Source organism: Chelmon rostratus, chromosome 11, assembly GCF_017976325.1.
Source record: "Chelmon rostratus isolate fCheRos1 chromosome 11, fCheRos1.pri, whole genome shotgun sequence".
Lineage (NCBI taxonomy): Eukaryota > Metazoa > Chordata > Actinopteri > Chaetodontiformes > Chaetodontidae > Chelmon > Chelmon rostratus.
This window is the reverse complement of record NC_055668.1, coordinates 663,346-684,818: the sequence shown is the minus strand read 5'-3', so window position 1 is coordinate 684,818 and position 21,473 is coordinate 663,346. Positions and strand designations below refer to the sequence as shown.

Here is a 21,473-nt window from a genome sequence, read left to right as displayed (position 1 = left end):
AGCCAGTCCTTGGTGGATTTACTGGTATGCTTAGGGTCATTGTCATGTTGCAGGGTCCAGTTCCGTTTCAGTTTCAAATTTCTTATGATGGTCTCACATGTTCTTCATGCACCCTGTGAAACACTGCAGAATTCATGGTAGATTCTCTGATGGTGAGCTGGCCAGGTCCTGTTGCAGCAAAGCATCCCCAAACCATGACACTTCCACCTCCATGCTCCACAGTTGGTATGAGCTTCTTTTCCTGGAACGCAGTATTTGGTGTTCGCAAAACACGTCCTCTGTTCTGGTGTCCAAATAATTCAGTTTTACAATCATCTGTCCAAAGAACATTATTCCAGAAGTCCTGTTCCTTGTCTTTGTTTCTCTCTGGCAAACTTCAGTCTGGCCTTAATGTTTCTCTTAGAGAGCAAAGGCTTCCTCCTTGCACACCTCCTGTGAAAGTTAAACTTGTGCAGTCTCTTTCTGATAGCAGAGGCATGCATTCACATCAACAGTCGCCAGTGCCTGCTGTAGGTCCTGTGATGAGATTTTAGGCTTTTTGGAGACTTCTTTAAGCATCTTGTGGTCTGCTTTGGGATGAACTTGCTTGGACGGCCGGACCTTGGCATGTTGGCAGTTGGTTTGAATGTCCTCCACTTGTACACTATTTTCCAGACAGTGGAAAGGCTGATTTCAAGATCTTTTGAGATCTTTTTCAATCCCATACCAGACTCACACGCTGCAACAGTCTTCTTTCTGAAGGCCTCGGACAGGTCTTTTGATCTCACCATGGTGCTAACTCTCACGTCAACAGTCAGGAGTACACCAAACTGAATGACTGAGGGTTAAGTAGGGCAAGTCTCTTTCAAAATGCTGAGTGACGATGTAGTAATCATGTGAACCTGATGTGTGTGTGATTTCAGCCAATTTAAGAGGGATAAAATGTGGGGGGGTCCTAATTTACTCCTCAACAAAAATTGCATTTTTATTTTATTACATTTTACAGAAGGTTTTGAAATTATTTGCTTCAGTTTTACTTGTTAAGTTATATTACTTGAATCTATCATATGTTTAAATTTGTCAAAAAACACATCTTTTCATAGGATGTCCTAATTTTTAAAATTTTTTCACTGTATCTGCCTGTATTTGGACACCAATAATTCTGACCAGATCTCCAACTCCATTTGCAAAAATGGAGCCAACAGCCAAATATTTCAAATTTTGACTCATCAGTCCAGAGCACCTGCTGCCATTTTTCTGCACCCCAGTTCCTATGTTTTCATGCATAGTTGAGTTGAGCTTGGCCTTGTTTCCATGTCAGAGGTATGGCTTTTTTTTTTCTGGCAGACTTCTTTGGACAGTAGATGGGTGTACCTTGGTCCCACTGGTTTCTGCCAGTTCTGAGCTGATGGCACTGGTGGACATCTTCCAATTTGGAAAGGAAATAAGCTTGTTTTTCAGTTTCTTTGGCTGACCACTGCGTCTATGATCCTCAGCATTGCCCGTTTCTTTGTACTTCTTCAAACGAGCTTGAACAGCACATCTTGAAACCCAGGCCTGCTTCGACATCTTTGTCTGGGAGAGACCTCGCTGATGCAGTATAACTACCTTCTATCTTGTTGCTGTGCTCAGTCTTACCATGGTGTATGACCTGATACAAGAAACTGTCTTCCACAACCTCATCTTGGTTGTGGAGTTTGGCTGTTCTTGACCCAATTTTAAGCCTCCTACACAGCTGTTTCTGTTTCAGTTAATGACTGTGTTTCAACCTACATGTGAAATTGGTGATCATTAGCATATGTTTGGTATAACTGGTTCATCGTACACCTGACTAAAATCCCACAAAATCCCTGACTGTGTGCAAGTATACCTATAAGAATTGATGCTGGTTTGAAGGCAAAGGGTAGTAACACCAGATATTGAATTGATTTAGATTTTTCTTTTGTTCGCTCGCTTTGCATTTTGTATAAACACTTATTAACCTGCCTAAAACTTTTTCACAGTACTTGTGTGTTTGTGAGTGTGCGTATATGTATATGCATATTATGTGTGTGTATATATATGCACATATATATATATATATACACACACACACACACATATATATATGTTTGTGTATATATATGTATGTATATGTGTGTGTGTGTGTGTGTGTATGTATGTATATATACACACGTGGACAAAATTGTTGGTACTCCTTGGTTAATGAAAGAAAAACCCACAATGGCCACAGAAATAATTTGTAATACTAAATAAAAAATCTATGATAATCAACCAATGAAAATCAGACATTGCTTTTGAACCGTGGTTTAACAGAATTATTTAATAAATAAACTCATGAAACAGGCCTGGACAAAAATGATGGTACCCCTAACTTAATATTTTGTTGCACAACCTTATGAGGCAATCACTGCAATCAAACTATTTCTGTAACTTTCAATGAGACTTCTGCATCTCTCAGCAGGTATTTTGGCCCACTCCTCATGAGCAGACTGCTCCAGTTGTCTCAGGTTTGAAGGCTACCTTCTTCAGATGGCACGTTTCAGCTCCTTCCACAGATGTTCAATAGGATTTAGATCAGGGATCATGGAAGGCAACTTCAGAATGGTCCAATGTTTTCCTCTTAGCCATTCTTGGGTGTCCTGTTGCAAGACCCATGACCTGCGACTGAGACCAAGCTTTCTGACACTGGGCAGCACATTTCTCTCTAGAATACTTTGCTAGTCATGAGATTTCATTGTACCCTGCACAGATTCAAGACACCCTGTGCCAGTTGCAGCAAAGCAGCTCCAGAACATAACAGAGGCTCCTCCATGTTTCACAGTAGAGACAGTGTTCTTTTCTTGATGTGCTTCCTTTTTGCGTCCGTGAACATAGAGCTGATGTGCCTTGCCAAAAAGTTCCAGTTTTGTCTCGTAGGACATTCTCCCAGAAGCTTTGTGGCTTGTCAACATGCAGTTTGGCAAATTCCAGGCCGTTTTTTTTTATGTTTTGTTTCCAACAATGGTGTCCTCCTTGGTCATCTCCCATGAGTCCACTTTGGCTCGAACACCGACAGATGGTGTGATCTGACACTGGTGTACCTTGACCTACACCTTTACAGTTTTTAGAGCTTGTTCAGGGCTCTTTTGTTACCATTCGTATGATCTGTCTCTTCGACTTGTCATCAATTTTCCCCCTGCAGCCACCTCCAGGGAGGTTGGCTACAGTCCCATGGATCTTAAATTTCTGAATAATATGTGCAGCTGTAGTCACAGGAACCAGAAGCCTTTACCTTTAACGTGCTTGTCTATAATTTTCTGTCTAATCTCCTGAGACAACTCTCTCCTTCCCGTCCTCTGGTCCATGTTTAGTGTGGTACACACCATGTCGCCAAACAGCACAGTGACTACTTGTTACCGTATAAATAGGCCAACTGACTGACTACAAGTTTGTAGACACCTGTGATGCTAATTAGAGGACACACCTTGACTGAACATGTCCCTGTGGTCACATTGTTTTCAGTCTTTTCTAGGGGTACCATCAGTTTTGTCCAGGCCTGTTTCATGAGTTTATTTTTTTAAATAATTCTGTTCAACCACAGTTCAAAAGCAATGTCTGATTTTCATTTTTTAATTTTCATAGATTTTTTTATTTATTATTACTTTTGTCAGATTCATGTTATTCCTGTGACCATTGTGGGTTTTTCTTTCATTAAACGAGGGGTACCAACAATTTTCTGTGTGTGTGTGTGTGTGTGCGCGCGTTTGTGTGTGTGTGTGTGTGTGTGTGTGTGTGTGTGTGTGTGTGTGTGTGTTAATTTCAGTAGAAATTGGTAAGCTGGTAAGCTCACAGACGGCCAGACCTTGCTGTATAAAATCAATGGTGTTCCCTTTTAGGTAGTGGTTGTGCTCTCTTTTTATCAGGAACCATTTCCTTTTGGTCTTTTTGCAATATGTTATCTATTTCTTATACAGATAATATTATTATTGTTGTTATTGTTCTCACATTGTGTTTGCTTATTTTTTTGCAGTTTAAGGTTCGTGTTCTGTCCAAGTTGGCTGCAGAGTTGAACTCCTACATGCCAGAGAAAGTTCCAGAAGACACCAGCAGCATCTTGCGTTCACCAATGCCAGGCACAGTGGTGGCTGTGTCTGTCAATCCTGGAGATACGGTAACACATCCCTATTTGTTGAGGTTTACAAACATACCTAGACAAGACCGATGGCATGATCAACAGAGACAGACAAGGAGAAAGCCACAGAAACACAGCTGAGAGCAATTCATTAATCAGGGACTGACTACCTCTGATATCTGCCGTTTTCTCAAATTGCAGCCTTTTTCAATTGTCCGCTGCTTCGCCATAGTTTCTCCTAGAGACTTCATTCAAACTTTAAAACGTAGATAATTTTGTCGGCTCAAAATGACCCTCGGCACATTTTGATATCTCTTACGGTTTTCGAGCTATGACCATCGAAGGCCGACGTAAGACGCAAACAACTGCGATAAATTTCCCATAAGAAATGAATGGGGAAATTTCCTCAAATTTCAGCCTTTTTCAATTGTCCGCTGCTCGGCCATACTTTGTCCTAGAGACTTCATTCAAACTTTAAAACGTAGATAATTTTGTCGGCTCGAACACACCCCGTGTCCCTTTCAAAATTTCCCAGAGGGAATTTTCTAGTTAGGGACACGGGGCACGCTCCGAGTCACTGGCTCCTACAGCTATGAAATAGCTGCAGGAGCCAGTGACTCGGGGCGGAGCCCCGAGTCACTTATTACTATCCCGCGCGTTTCTTCTTCTTCTTATTATTTTTCATCCTCCTCCAAATTTTCGTCCCTTAACTCGTCCCGCAGCTTTGAGAAAACCCTGGCAAATTATATATCAAAATGTGCGTATTGTTCGGGATCGGTGTGCTATTACTTTTCTCAAATTTATCGCAGTTTTTCGCGTCGTAAGACGCGAAAAACTGCGATAAATTTCCCATAAGAAATGAATGGGGGAGTTCCTCAAATTTCAGCCTTTTTCAATTGTCCACTGCTTCGCCATACTTTCTCCTAGAGACTTCATTCAAACTTTAAAACGTAGATAATTTTGTCGGCTCCAAATGACCCTCGGCACATTTTGATATCTCTTACGGTTTTCGAACTATGACCATCGAAGGCCGACGTAAGACGCGAACAACTGCGAAGACTTTCCCATAAGAAATGAATGGGGAAATTTCCTCAAATTTCAGCCTTTTTCAATTGTCCGCAGCTCGGCCATACTTTGTCCTAGAGACTTCATTCAAAGTTTAAAACGTAGATAAATTTGTCAGCTCAAAATTAATACCGGCACATTTTTTGATATCTCTTACGGTTTTCGAGCTATGACCATCTGAAGACCATCAAGTTTCTCACAAAAATGCTCAGAATCTCTCCCTCTACAGTGGGTGATGTCATAAGTTAGAGTGAGACAGCCGGTGAAAAATCGCCTGAAATGTGTTTCTAAAATTGCTGTAAAATCCAAACGGTGAATAGGAGACACATAATTTTGGGATCTTTTGTAGACAAACTTGTCCTCTTTCGTGTGATGCCCTCGAAAAAGCCGAGAGACTTACTGAATTTAAATAGTGAGGCTTTTTGTGCAGCCATCTCCCTCCTGCTCTCCCATTAAGTCCCATGTTAAAATTCAGAGCTGTTTTGTGAGCAAAGCAGAAATGCCTCCTGTCTTTAGATCGCCATAAAACGAAAAGTTGTTGTCTCAGGAATAAAACGAGGAGATGGTCGGACTCAGGAAGGTCTCGGGAGTCCGATGATCTATAGTACACTCTGATACGAGGCACGGTTCTCTCACCAGAGGATTTAGTTCAGGAGGTTCGCCGAACCCAAATCTCACTGCATACAATACAAACTCCTGTTCTCTGAGTCGCAGAGTCTTTTTAAGTCGACCATTTTGTCATTTTTCTAAAGAATATCTGGACATAAAACACACGTACATCTGGCCCAGACTTGTCCGCATCTCACAGTGTAATCGGTTTTTTGATAGCAGCTACGGTTTTGACACAATCGCAAGTTGTTCGGAAGAAACCGACAGCGAAAAAGCCGCTTTTCAAGGGAAGAGTTTAACAGTTGCAACTGTCATTTACACACACACCGGTCAATAACCCACGCACACACATCTGCAGGACAACAAGCCTGAGAATGATTATCTTAACGAGCTCAGTCAAAACAAGGGCATTGTTTGAAAACAATCTCCGTCCAACAAGCAGTTAAACTCAGCTTCACAAAGCTCTTTGCCAAAGAGGTTGAGACAGTAGTCACACAAATGCACACACAAAAAGGGCTAACCAACAGCTAAAAAGTGATTTAAAACAGCACGTCAAAACTGAACAGGAACAGGTAAAAAGTGGGAGAGGTAGAGAGGTAATTATCAGCAGGTGGGGCAGAAGTTACACAGGCACACACGCACACACACACACACACACACATTCAGACACATATATACTATACACATCTCCATGTAGGAGCTGGTTGGGCTGCTTGTGTAGTTCAAGCAGACACACACACACAAACAGACGAAGACACACACATACGCAGTCACACACAATGACAGATACATAAACACACATACACAGACAAATGCATAATGAAAACCCCATCCCCCCGCCCCCTTGTTAACACCGTTAGCTCTATTAGCTCTGTTAGCACAGTTAGCTCTGTTAGCGTTAGCGCCGTTAGCTCTATTCGCGCCGTTAGCTGTTAGCTCCGTTAGTGTTAGCTCCGTTAGTGTTAGCTCTGTTAGCATTAACTCCATTCATGCTTATTGATTCAGTTCATTAATTCATGTTAACAGAGACATGAAGCAGAGGAGAGAAGCAGACACAGACAGCTGAGGTGATCAACAGAGACAGACAAGGAGAAAGCCACAGAAACAGACGAAGACACACACATACGCAGTCACACACAACGACAGATACATAAACACACACACACAGACAAATGCATAATGAAAACCCCATCCCCCCGCCCCCTTGTTAACGCCGTTAGCTCTGTTAGCTCTGTTAGCACAGTTAGCTCTGGTTGCGTTAGCGCCGTTAGCTCTATTCGCACCTTTAGCTGTTAGCTCAGTTAGTGTTAGCTCTGTTAGCTCTGTTAGCATTAGCTCCATTCATGTTTATTGATTCAGTTCATTAATTCATGTTAACAGAGACATGAAGCAGAGGAGAGAAGCAGACACAGACAGCTGAGGTGATCAACAGAGACAGACAAGGAGAAAGCCACAGAAACAGACGAAGACACACACATACGCAGTCACACACAACGACAGATACATAAACACACACACACAGACAAATGCATAATGAAAACCCCATCCCCCCGCCCCCTTGTTAACGCCGCTAGCTCTATTAGCTCTGTTAGCACAGTTAGCTCTGGTTGCGTTAGCGCCGTTAGCTCTATTCGCACCGTTAGCTGTTCGCTCCATTAGTGTTAGCTCTGTTAGCTCCGTTAGCATTAGCTCCATTCATGTTTATTGATTCAGTTCATTAATTCATGTTAACAGAGACATGAAGCAGAGGAGAGAAGCAGACACAGACAGCTGAGGTGATCAACAGAGACAGACAAGGAGAAAGCCACAGAAACACAGCTGAGAGCAATTCATTAATCAGGGACTGACTGCCTCTGATATCTGCCGTTTTCTCACATTGCAGCCTTTTTCAATTGTCCGCTGCTTCGCCATAGTTTCTCCTAGAGACTTCATTCAAACTTTAAAACGTAGATAATTTTGTCGGCTCCAAATGACCCTCGGCACATTTTGATATCTCTTACGGTTTTCGAGCTATGACCATCGAAGGCCGACGTAAGACGCAAACAACTGCGATAAATTTCCCATAAGAAATGAATGGGGAAATTTCCTCAAATTTCAGCCTTTTTCAATTGTCCGCTGCTCGGCCATACTTTGTCCTAGAGACTTCATTCAAACTTTAAAACGTAGATAATTTTGTCGGCTCGAACGCACCCCGTGTCCCTTTCAAAATTTCCCAGGGGGAATTTTCTAGTTAGGGACACGGGGCAACGTCCCGAGTCACTGGCTCCTACAGCTATGAAATAGCTGCAGGAGCCAGTGACTCGGGGCGTAGCCCCGAGTCACTTATTACTATCCCGCGCGTTTCTTCTTCTTCTTCTTATTATTATTTTTCATCTTCCTCCAAGTTTTCGTCCTCAAACTCGTCCCACAGCTTTGAGAAAACCCTCGCAAATTATATATCAAAACGTGCGTATTGTTCGGGATCGGTGTGCTATTACTTTTCTCAAATTTATCGCAGTTTTTCGCGTCGTAAGACGCGAAAAACTGCGATAAATTTCCCATAAGAAATGAATGGGACGGGCGAAAAAAACAAGATTGAAATTGGAGTTTTTCAAACATCTGTAGCTCAGGCATACATTCACCGAGAGACTTCATTTCAACTTTAAAATGTAGACCCAAGTCTGGTCTATTGGTGTGTTCATCCACATTTTGATTGGTCCTATAGTTTTTGATCAGTCACTGTTCAATGACAGTGATCGTTTGGCGGGAAATTTTGAGATTATAATGGGTGTGTATTGCGCGGAATGTTCGTGCTAGAGTGCGTGCTAGAGTGGCACAGAGTCTAAAAACGATCTGAAAATCTTCTCTTTTTCTCGTCGCTACGGCCACAAATTACACTCTACACGCATAATTTTGGGCTCATTTTGTAGACAAACTTGTCCTCTTTCGTGTGATGTCCTCGAAAAAGCCGAGAGACTTACTGAATTTAAATAGTGAGACGTTTTGTGCAGCCAGCGCCCTCCTGTTCTCCCATTAAGTCCCATGTTAAAATTCAGAGCTGTTTTGTGAGCAAAGCAGAAATGCCTCCTGTCTTTAGATCGCCATAAAACGAAAAGTTGTTGTGTCAGGAATAAAACGAGGAGATGGCTGGACTCAGGAAGTTCTCGGGAGTCCGATGATCTATAGTACACTCTGATACGAGGTACGGTTCTCTCACCAGAGGATTTAGTTCAGGAGGTTCGCCGAACCCAAATCTCACTGCATACAATACAAACTCCTGTTCTCTGAGTCGCAGAGTCTTTTTAAGTCGACCATTTTGTCATTTTTCTAAAGAATATCTGGACATAAAACACACGTACATCTGGCCCAGACTTGTCCGCATCTCACAGTGTAATCGGTTTTTTGATAGCAGCTACGGTTTTGACACAATCGCAAGTTGTTCGGAAGAAACCGACAGCGAAAAAGCCGCTTTTCAAGGGAAGAGTTTAACAGGTGCAACTGTCATTTACACACACACCGGTCAATAACCCACATCTGCAGGACAACAAGCCTGAGAATGATTATCTTAACGAGCTCAGTCAAAACAAGGGCATTGTTTGAAAACAATCTCCATCCAACAAACAGTTAAACTCAGCTTCACCAAGCGCTTTGCCAAAAAGGTTGAGAAAGTAGTCACACAAACACACACACAAGCAGGGCTAACCAACAGCTAAAAAGTGATTAAAAACAAGCACGTCAAAACTGAACAGGAACAGGTAAAAAGTGGGAGAGTTAGAGAGGTAATTATCAGCAGGTGGGGCAGAAGTTACACACGCACACAAACAAACACACACACACACACACATTCAGACACACATATACCAGACACATCTCCATGTAGGAGCTGGTTGGGCTGCTTGTGTAGTTCAAGCAGACACACACACACAAACAGACGAAGACACACACATACGCAGTCACACACAATGACAGATACATAAACACACACACACAGACAAATGCATAATGAAAACCCCATCCCCCCGCCCCCTTGTTAACGCCGTTATTAGCTCTGTTAGCACAGTTAGCTCTGTTAGCGTTAGCGCCGTTAGCTCTATTCGCACCGCTAGCTGTTAGCTCCGTTAGTGTTAGCTCTGTTAGCTCCGTCAGCATTAGCTCCATTCATGTTTATTGATTCAGTTCATTAATTCATGTTAACAGAGACATGAAGCAGAGGAGAGAAGCAGACACAGACAGCTGAGGTGATCAACAGAGACAGACAAGGAGAAAGCCACAGAAACACAGCTGAGAGCAATTCATTAATCAGGGACTGACTACCTCTGATATCTGCAGTTTTCTCACATTGCAGCCTTTTTCAATTGTCCGCTGCTTCGCCATAGTTTCTCCTAGAGACTTCATTCAAACTTTAAAACGTAGATAATTTTGTTGGCTCAAAATGACCCTCGGCACATTTTGATATCTCTTACGGTTTTCGAGCTATGACCATCGAAGGCCGACGTAAGACGCAAACAACTGCGATAAATTTCCCATAAGAAATGAATGGGGAAGTTTCCTCAAATTTCAGCCTTTTTCAATTGTCCGCTGCTCGGCCATACTTTGTCCTAGAGACTTCATTCAAACTTTAAAACGTAGATAATTTTGTCGGCTCCAACACACCCCGTGTCCCTTTCAAAATTTCCCAGGGGGAATTTTCTAGTTAGGGACACGGGGCACGCTCCGAGGCACTGGCTCCTGCAGCTCTGCTGCAGGAGCCAGTGACTCGGGGCGTAGCCCCGAGTCACTTATTACTATCCCGCGCGTTTCTTCTTCTTCTTCTTCTTATTATTATTATTTTTCATCTTCCTCCAAGTTTTCGTCCTCAAACTCGTCCCACAGCTTTGAGAAAACCCTCGCAAATTATATATCAAAACGTGCGTATTGTTCGGGATCGGTGTGCTATTACTTTTCTCAAATTTATCGCAGTTTTTCGCGTCGTAAGACGCGAAAAACTGCGATAAATTTCCCATAAGAAATGAATGGGACGGGCGAAAAAAACAAGATTGAAATTGGAGTTTTTCAAACATCTGTAGCTCAGGCATACATTCACCGAGAGACTTCATTTCAACTTTAAAATGTAGACCCAAGTCTGGTCTATTGGTGTGTTCATCCACATTTTGATTGGTCCTATAGTTTTTGATCAGTCACTGTTCAATGACAGTGATCGTTTGGCGGGAAATTTTGAGATTATAATGGGTGTGTATTGCGCGGAATGTTCGTGCTAGAGTGCGTGCTAGAGTGGCACAGAGTCTAAAAACGATCTGAAAATCTTCTCTTTTTCTCGTCGCTACGGCCACAAATTACACTCTACACGCATAATTTTGGGCTCATTTTGTAGACAAACTTGTCCTCTTTCGTGTGATGTCCTCGAAAAAGCCGAGAGACTTACTGAATTTAAATAGTGAGACGTTTTGTGCAGCCAGCGCCCTCCTGTTCTCCCATTAAGTCCCATGTTAAAATTCAGAGCTGTTTTGTGAGCAAAGCAGAAATGCCTCCTGTCTTTAGATCGCCATAAAACGAAAAGTTGTTGTGTCAGGAATAAAACGAGGAGATGGCCGGACTCAGGAAGTTCTCGGGAGTCCGATGATCTATAGTACACTCTGATACGAGGTACGGTTCTCTCACCAGAGGATTTAGTTCAGGAGGTTCGCCGAACCCAAATCTCACTGCATACAATACAAACTCCTGTTCTCTGAGTCGCAGAGTCTTTTTAAGTCGACCATTTTGTCATTTTTCTAAAGAATATCTGGACATAAAACACACGTACATCTGGCCCAGACTTGTCCGCATCTCACAGTGTAGTCGGTTTTTTGATAGCAGCTACGGTTTTGACACAATCGCAAGTTGTTCGGAAGAAACCGACAGCGAAAAAGCCGCTTTTCAAGGGAGGAGTTTAACAGGTGCAACTGTCATTTACACACACACCGGTCAATAACCCACGCACACACATCTGCAGGACAACCAGCCTGAGAATGATTATCTTAACGAGCTCAGTCAAAACAAGGGCATTGTTTGAAAACAATCTCTGTCCAACAAGCAGTTAAACTCAGCTTCAGAAAGCTCTTTGCCAAAGAGGTTGAGACAGTAGTCACACAAATGCACACACAAAAAGGGCTAACCAACAGCTAAAAAGTGATTAAAAACAGCACGTCAAAACTGAACAGGAACAGGTAAACAGTGGGAGAGGTGCAGAGGTAATTATCAGCAGGTGGGGCAGAAGTTACACAGGCACACACGCACACACACACATTCAGACACATATATACTATACACATCTCCATGTTGGAGCTGGTTGGGCTGCTTGTGTAGTTCAAGCAGACACACACACACAAACAGACGAAGACACACACATACGCAGTCACACACAATGACAGATACATAAACACACACACACAGACAAATGCATAATGAAAACCCCATCCCCCCGCCCCCTTGTTAACGCCGTTAGCTCTGTTAGCTCTGTTAGCACAGTTAGCTCTGTTAGCGTTAGCGCCGTTAGCTCTATTCGCACCGTTAGCTGTTAGCTCCGTTAGTGTTAGCTCTGTTAGTGTTAGCTCTGTTAGCTCTGTTAGCATTAACTCCATTCATGCTTATTGATTCAGTTCATTAATTCATGTTAACAGAGACATGAAGCAGAGGAGAGAAGCAGACACAGACAGCTGAGGTGATCAACAGAGACAGACAAGGAGAAAGCCACAGAAACAGACGAAGACACACACATACGCAGTCACACACAACGACAGATACATAAACACACACACACAGACAAATGCATAATGAAAACCCCATCCCCCCGCCCCCTTGTTAACGCCGTTAGCTCTATTAGCTCTGTTAGCACAGTTAGCTCTGTTAGCGTTAGAGCTGTTAGCTCTATTCGCACCGTTAGCTGTTCGCTCCGTTAGTGTTAGCTCTGTTAGCTCCGTTAGCATTAGCTCCATTCATGTTTATTGATTCAGTTCATTAATTCATGTTAACAGAGACATGAAGCAGAGGAGAGAAGCAGACACAGACAGCTGAGGTGATCAACAGAGACAGACAAGGAGAAAGCCACAGAAACACAGCTGAGAGCAATTCATTAATCAGGGACTGACTACCTCTGATATCTGCCGTTTTCTCACATTGCAGCCTTTTTCAATTGTCCGCTGCTCGGCCATACTTTGTCCTAGAGACTTCATTCAAACTTTAAAACGTAGATAATTTTGTCGGCTCGAACGCACCCCGTGTCCCTTTCAAAATTTCCCAGGGGGAATTTTCTAGTTATTATTTTTCATCATCCTCCAAATTTTCGTCCCTAAACTCGCCCCGCAGCTTTGAGAAAACCCTCGCAAATTATATATCAAAACGTGCGTATTGTTCGGGATCGGTGTGCTATTACTTTTCTCAAATTTATCGCAGTTTTTCGCGTCGTAAGACGCGAAAAACTGCGATAAATTTCCCATAAGAAATGAATGGGACCGGCGAAAAAAACAAGATTGAAATTGGAGTTTTTCAAACATCTGTAGCTCAGGCATACATTCACCGAGAGACTTCATTTCAACTTTAAAATGTAGACCCAAGTCTGGTCTATTGGTGTGTTCATCCACATTTTGATTGGTCCTATAGTTTTTGATCAGTCACTGTTCAATGACAGTGATCGTTTGGCGGGAAATTTTGAGATTATAATGGGTGTGTATTGCGCGGAATGTTCGCGCTAGAGTGCGTGCTAGAGTGGCACAGAGTCTAAAAACGATCTGAAAATCTTCTCTTTTTCTCGTCGCTACGGCCACAAATTACACTCTACACGCATAATTTTGGGATCAGTTTGTAGACAAACTTGTCCTCTTTCGTGTGATGTCCTCGAAAAAGCCGAGAGACTTACTGAATTTAAATAGTGAGACGTTTTGTGCAGCCAGCGCCCTCCTGTTCTCCCATTAAGTCCCATGTTAAAATTCAGAGCTGTTTTGTGAGCAAAGCAGAAATGCCTCCTGTCTTTAGATCGCCATAAAACGAAAAGTTGTTGTGTCAGGAATAAAACGAGGAGATGGCCGGACTCAGGAAGTTCTCGGGAGTCCGATGATCTATAGTACACTCTGATACGAGGTACGGTTCTCTCACCAGAGGATTTAGTTCAGGAGGTTCGCCGAACCCAAATCTCACTGCATACAATACAAACTCCTGTTCTCTGAGTCGCAGAGTCTTTTTAAGTCGACCATTTTGTCATTTTTCTAAAGAATATCTGGACATAAAACACACGTACATCTGGCCCAGACTTGTCCGCATCTCACAGTGTAATCGGTTTTTTGATAGCAGCTACGGTTTTGACACAATCGCAAGTTGTTCGGAAGAAACCGACAGCGAAAAAGCCGCTTTTCAAGGGAAGAGTTTAACAGGTGCAACTGTCATTTACACACACACCGGTCAATAACCCACGCACACACATCTGCAGGACAACAAGCCTGAGAATGATTATCTTAACGAGCTCAGTCAAAACAAGGGCATTGTTTGAAAACAATCTCTGTCCAACAAGCAGTTAAACTCAGCTTCAGAAAGCTCTTTGCCAAAGAGGTTGAGACAGGAGTCACACAAATGCACACACCAAAAGGGCTAACCAAAAGCTAAAAAGTGATTAAAAACAGCACGTCAAAACTGAACAGGAACAGGTAAACAGTGGGAGAGGTGCAGAGGTAATTATCAGCAGGTGGGGCAGAAGTTACACACGCACACAAACACACACACACACACACACACATTCAGACACACATATACCAGACACATCTCCATGTAGGAGCTGGTTGGGCTGCTTGTGTAGTTCAAGCAGACACACACACACAAACAGACGAAGACACACACATACGCAGTCACACACAATGACAGATACATAAACACACACACACAGACAAATGCATAATGAAAACCCCATCCCCCCGCCCCCTTGTTAACGCCGTTAGCTCTGTTAGCTCTGTTAGCACAGTTAGCTCTGTTAGCGTTAGCGCCGTTAGCTCTATTCGCACCGTTAGCTGTTCGCTCCGTTAGTGTTAGCTCTGTTAGCTCCGTTAGCATTAGCTCCATTCATGTTTATTGATTCAGTTCATTAATTCATGTTAACAGAGACATGAAGCAGAGGAGAGAAGCAGACACAGACAGCTGAGGTGATCAACAGAGACAGACAAGGAGAAAGCCACAGAAACACAGCTGAGAGCAATTCATTAATCAGGGACTGACTATCTCTGATATCTGCAGTTTTCTCACATTGCAGCCTTTTTCAATTGTCCGCTGCTTCGCCATAGTTTCTCCTAGAGACTTCATTCAAACTTTAAAACGTAGATAATTTTGTCGGCTCAAAATGACCCTCGGCACATTTTGATATCTCTTACGGTTTTCGAGCTATGACCATCGAAGGCCGACGTAAGACGCAAACAACTGCGATAAATTTCCCATAAGAAATGAATGGGGAAATTTCCTCAAATTGCAGCCTTTTTCAATTGTCCGCTGCTTCGCCATAGTTTCTCCTAGAGACTTCATTCAAACTTTAAAACGTAGATAATTTTGTCGGCTCGAACGCACCCCGTGTCCCTTTCAAAATTTCCCAGGGGGAATTTTCTAGTTATTATTTTTCATCTTCCTCCAAGTTTTCGTCCTCAAACTCGCCCCGCAGCTTTGAGAAAACCCTCGCAAATTATATATCAAAACGTGCGTATTGTTCGGGATCGGTGTGCTATTACTTTTCTCAAATTTATCGCAGTTTTTCGCGTCGTAAGACGCGAAAAACTGCGATAAATTTCCCATAAGAAATGAATGGGACCGGTGAAAAAAACAAGATTGAAATTGGAGTTTTTCAAACATCTGTAGCTCAGGCATACATTCACCGAGAGACTTCATTTCAACTTTAAAATGTAGACCCAAGTCTGGTCTATTGGTGTGTTCATCCACATTTTGATTGGTCCTATAGTTTTTGATCAGTCACTGTTCAATGACAGTGATCGTTTGGCGGGAAATTTTGAGATTATAATGGGTGTGTATTGCGCGGAATGTTCGTGCTAGAGTGCGTGCTAGAGTGGCACAGAGTCTAAAAACGATCTGAAAATCTTCTCTTTTTCTCGTCGCTACGGCCACAAATTACACTCTACACGCATAATTTTGGGCTCATTTTGTAGACAAACTTGTCCTCTTTCGTGTGATGTCCTCGAAAAAGCCGAGAGACTTACTGAATTTAAATAGTGAGACGTTTTGTGCAGCCAGCGCCCTCCTGTTCTCCCATTAAGTCCCATGTTAAAATTCAGAGCTGTTTTGTGAGCAAAGCAGAAATGCCTCCTGTCTTTAGATCGCCATAAAACGAAAAGTTGTTGTGTCAGGAATAAAACGAGGAGATGGCCGGACTCAGGAAGTTCTCGGGAGTCCGATGATCTATAGTACACTCTGATACGAGGTACGGTTCTCTCACCAGAGGATTTAGTTCAGGAGGTTCGCCGAACCCAAATCTCACTGCATACAATACAAACTCCTGTTCTCTGAGTCGCAGAGTCTTTTTAAGTCGACCATTTTGTCATTTTTCTAAAGAATATCTGGACATAAAACACACGTACATCTGGCCCAGACTTGTCCGCATCTCACAGTGTAATCGGTTTTTTGATAGCAGCTACGGTTTTGACACAATCGCAAGTTGTTCGGAAGAAACCGACAGCGAAAAAGCCGCTTTTCAAGGGAAGAGTTTAACAGGTGCAACTGTCATTTACACACACACCGGTCAATAACCCACGCACACACATCTGCAGGACAACAAGCCTGAGAATGATTATCTTAACGAGCTCAGTCAAAACAAGGGCATTGTTTGAAAACAATCTCCGTCCAACAAACAGTTAAACTCAGCTTCACCAAGCGCGAACAGGTAAAAAGTGGGAGAGGTAGAGAGGTAATTATCAGCAGGTGGGGCAGAAGTTACACACGCACACAAACAAACACACACACACACACACATTCAGACACACATATACCAGACACATCTCCATGTAGGAGCTGGTTGGGCTGCTTGTGTAGTTCAAGCAGACACACACACACACACAAACAGACGAAGACACACACATACGCAGTCACACACAACGACAGATACATAAACACACACACACAGACAAATGCATAATGAAAACCCCATCCCCCCGCCCCCTTGTTAACGCCGTTAGCTCTGTTAGCTCTGTTAGCACAGTTAGCTCTGTTAGCGCTAGCGCCGTTAGCTATATTCGCACCTTTAGCTGTTAGCTCAGTTAGTGTTAGCTCTGTTAGCTCCGTTAGCATTAGCTCCATTCATGTTTATTGATTCAGTTCATTAATTCATGTTAACAGAGACATGAAGCAGAGGAGAGAAGCAGACACAGACAGCTGAGGTGATCAACAGAGACAGACAAGGAGAAAGCCACAGAAACACAGCTGAGAGCAATTCATTAATCAGGGACTGACTACCTCTGATATCTGCCATTTTCTCAATTTGCAGCCTTTTTCAATTGTCCGCTGCTTCGCCATAGTTTCTCCTAGAGACTTCATTCAAACTTTAAAACGTAGATAATTTTGTCGGCTCAAAATGACCCTCGGCACATTTTGATATCTCTTACGGTTTTCGAGCTATGACCATCGAAGGCCGACGTAAGACGCAAACAACTGCGATAAATTTCCCATAAGAAATGAATGGGGAAATTTCCTCAAATTTCAGCCTTTTTCAATTGTCCGCTGCTCGGGCATACTTGGTCCTAGAGACTTCATTCAAACTTTAAAACGTAGATAATTTTGTCGGCTCGAACACACCCCGTGTCCCTTTCAAAATTTCCCAGAGGGAATTTTCTAGTTTCATTTTTTTATCTCATACCATGGCGATTTTTTTTATTACTATGGATGTATACCGTCTATGGTTTCAACCTCGCAGTCCTGCTTCAAGAAAGGCGCAAAGTGACCCACTTTGTAGTGTAATGACTGACATAAGAATCTACCAATCCGCAGCCGTGCTACTCCGATGCGTTGCTCTAATCCAATAATTGGCTGTTACTTTGCTGTCATGTGACAAAATGCATAAAATTCTGTGTAAACATACATGTGAGCTTTCATTTGTTTTAGCGGCGATTAACTAACTTCCGCTTGAGACTTCCGGCATGGATTGTAAGCTTTTATTTTTCAAAGCAAAGGCAAAAATGTGGATCAATACAGGTGGAAATCAAGTTGCAAATATCCATAAGTTGCTGGAGAGGGGGGGGGGCAAGACCAAAATAAATGAAATATCTCTAAAGGGTGTCCTTCACAGAAAGAGCAATTTATATCTATATCTTTTTTAAATCGTTGTAAAAAACAACTTTACATACTTCCAGCATATATTGTAAGCTTTTATTTTGAAGGCAATTATTTAACTTCCGCTTAAGACTTCATCCTTGTCGGCCATCTTACCTGCAGGAAGGTACTCATGGAGAAGGCGGCTATTTGACGTTTCATTCATAGCTTGGAGAGTGAAGAGCGAAATTCGTCTAACAAAAATGGTAAGTTAAGCGCTAGCCTGTTAGTTGAAAGTCTCCCTGAGTTTTGCAAGGACATCATAACACCCGTCCCCCGGCCGTTTACATAGTTAAAGAGTATTAAACCCTCCCGTTTATATGCAGTGTCGAAGCTAATTAGCTTATGTAATGTTAAGATAGCTGAGTGCAGGTGCGTAATGCTTTAACGTAGTCCAGAGATGGGAACTCGAGTCACTGTGACTTGGCCACGAGTCGCTCTTTTGCTGACTTTTGACTTGACTTGACAAAAAATAATGCCACAACTATATTTCTCACCGGCACGGCAACAGCTCAGTCGTTTTTTTTTCCCGGACTTTTATGCATTTATTTTATGCATTTATTTTGAAAGGACCGCTGGAAGGAGGGGGAGAGAGAGTGCGGGGGATAGACTATAAAATATCAAATTATTATCTAAAACTATTTGGAATGAGTGAAGACTGAGAATGGTGTTGTCATGACAACAGATTTCATCTTCTATTCTGCGGGTGAAATTGCAATAACTACGTGACTTAGACTTGACTTGACCTGCCCAAAGAAAAATGATTTGGGACTTACTTGAGACTTGCACATGGTCCCATCTCTGGTATGAACAACATTTTATAATGAAAAATACGTTATGCACTATGCAGTCATTGAACAAGAAGAGCTTTTGAATCTTGTGTAGATTATTATTAAGTTACATTTTGCCAGTTATAGTGACATTAATTTATTTATATTTCTATAGCCTAAGGCCAAGAAGCAACTGTCCCTTAAAGTCCCTAAAGATGACTTGATGACAGAGGAGACCAAAAATAATCTGGATGGTAAATCTTTCTCTGTTAACTTTCAAGGAACTGTAATACTTAAATAATTTTCTTGTCCAAATGAGTTTAAACGTTTAAAGTCATCTAGTCATATGTTATATGCATACATTTTGTTGTACCTATGCCATTCTGTAGGTCCTGAAGATAAAGGAGATAAAGGCTCTGCTCCAAGTTGCAGCAGCATAAGCAGCATAGGATCAGGTAATGATTTCTCATTTTCTAGCAGTGTATCTTTGTTGTCTAAGCTGAGTTTCATCTCTTGCGTGATTTTTCCGCCTGAGATTAAAGTTGTAGGGAGATTTTGTCAGTATACATGTGTGTGCTTACAAATTAAATTAAGGCACACACCATATCTGGTCCACTACCTTTGTTGCATGCATGTCATTCTCTCTCTGTCTCACTCTTTTAATACTGTCAAATCATAATCTTTTTCGTATCCTGCTCTCTTATTTCTAAGGATCAAATTCCAAAGTGGAGTTCCTAGAAGCCAGGATCCAATGGCAAGAAAAAATAATAAAGTATCTTGAGCAAGAGCGCAATTTCTTGCGTGAGCAAATCATGGGAAAGAAGAGATCATGTGAGTGATTTGGGGGCAACTTGTATCTGCAAAATATAATGTAATTGTAATGAACAGTGTGATATATTTTCATAAAAATCTGATCTTTGTCTCATCTATCCTCTATTTGATCAAAGCTCAACCTAAAGTATTTACTTTGGAGGACGACAATGAGGATGATGACGGCAACATGGATGAAGATGATGTCATTCCCCCATCTTCTTCATCAGTGAGTCCTCGGACAGTGATGTTGTCATCCAAAGAAGGAAGAAACGTCGGACACAGCCACCTGCATCTGCAACTGTGGCTGTGCCTGGAAAAGCTCATGTAAGAGGTAAGAATGGCATAACTTGAACCACCTGCCCTGTTAGCACCAAGTGGTCATGAAAAATAAGTATTAATAAAAGCATTGGAAGAGCTGTTATAAATATGTCCTGAAGTAATTATGAGGCAAAAATCTTCAGTTCTAGATTCTGAATATACTAGGAATCTGATGATAAATAAAAATTAAATGTCTAAAGTCAAAAATATGGCTTTCATCAGAATAAAGCTCCATTTGCAGCATTCACACTAATTATTACCCAACATCAAATGTATTGCTAGAAAGATTGTCTCTCAGAATTAAACATAAGACTTACCAACTATACAGATCTGACAGTTTTTTTCATTTTTGTATTGGATTCTGAACCACATATTGTGCTTGAAATCATATCAAGAAATGAGCAGATTCTTCAATTCCTAGAATATGCTTCATACTTTTATCAAAAGAGAAGTGACCAGTTTGAGCAATTTCAGTTGACCTTAAGCCGTGGTTTGTGCTCATTTCTTCTTTGTTTTTGTTTTATATATTTTTCAGTGAAAGGGCCAGCTGAGGTTATCAGCAGATATAAAAAAGTCTTGAAAAGCTTAAGCAAAGTCCGCACCATGACTGAAGCCTTCAGAATCAATGGCGTGGACCAGGGAACCATCAAGATGACTGCTGCAATTACAGAGCTCAGCATTGTGGATCCTGTAACCTTCAACACCCTGAAGTATGATCCTGCAACTGAGACCCTGCAGTCCTTTGCTAAGAGGTGTGCAACGCACATAACCTCTGAGAAGAAGAGCATTATAGAGGACATGAAGGCCACAGGTCAACTCCTCCCCTTGTTGATGAAATATTAGGACTTAAGTGAGCTTCTTTGTTCAGTTAAAATTCTGTTACATGGTTTTAGAAAAGTGAAATATTTGTGCACAGGGGAATCAGTCACCTGATGCCGTAATTATAGAGCAAGTTTAGGCTGCTGAAGTGCAATGTTTGTACAGTTCAGTACATTTGTTCTAACCTTTGACAAGTCAAGTTGAGCTGTGCAGGTTTTATATTTTTTAGATTTCAATTTTTTGTATTTTTGTACTTTATATTGTGCAGTGTTTTTCAACAATAGAGTACCTGTATTATACAGTATGACCTGCTTATACACTTGATACCATATTGCATGACATATTTACATACACTGATACAGTTGTCAGCGTTTGAAATTTCAGGAAGATTACCTGGTCGAGCAGTATTTGTTGTCAGCCTTGGGAAAACCTGAACCAGTGGTTTAATAAATGAGGTATTTGTACTTGTGCTGTCTTTGTTATTCTACTACTGAATGAGAGGGAACCCATTTTTCAAAGGTGTAACCCATCACTTGTTTATTGCAGTAGTTGTGTGCTATAACATATTAACTAATTGTGAAAAGGAGGCAACTTTAGTTTAGGGAACATGTGTTGGTTAATAAGTGTTCAACTATTAGTGAATTAGTAATGATCAAGATGTCACTTTAGTATGGGGAACATATTCTATG

At 41.9% G+C, this 21,473-nt stretch overlaps 1 protein-coding gene across 1 annotated transcript in view; it reads left to right on the top strand.

Moving 5' to 3' along the window:
- pcca (propionyl-CoA carboxylase subunit alpha) overlaps positions 1 to 19,975 on the top strand; it is a 46,881-nt gene extending 26,906 nt beyond the window's left edge. The window contains exons 21-25 of the mRNA XM_041948032.1: positions 3,992 to 4,132; positions 19,010 to 19,088; positions 19,224 to 19,289; positions 19,546 to 19,665; positions 19,782 to 19,975. Coding sequence (XP_041803966.1) covers positions 3,992 to 4,132; positions 19,010 to 19,088; positions 19,224 to 19,289; positions 19,546 to 19,665; positions 19,782 to 19,975 — 600 coding nt within the window. The remainder of the gene's footprint in view (positions 1 to 3,991; positions 4,133 to 19,009; positions 19,089 to 19,223; positions 19,290 to 19,545; positions 19,666 to 19,781) is intronic.
- The last annotated feature ends 1,498 nt before the right edge of the window (positions 19,976 to 21,473 follow it).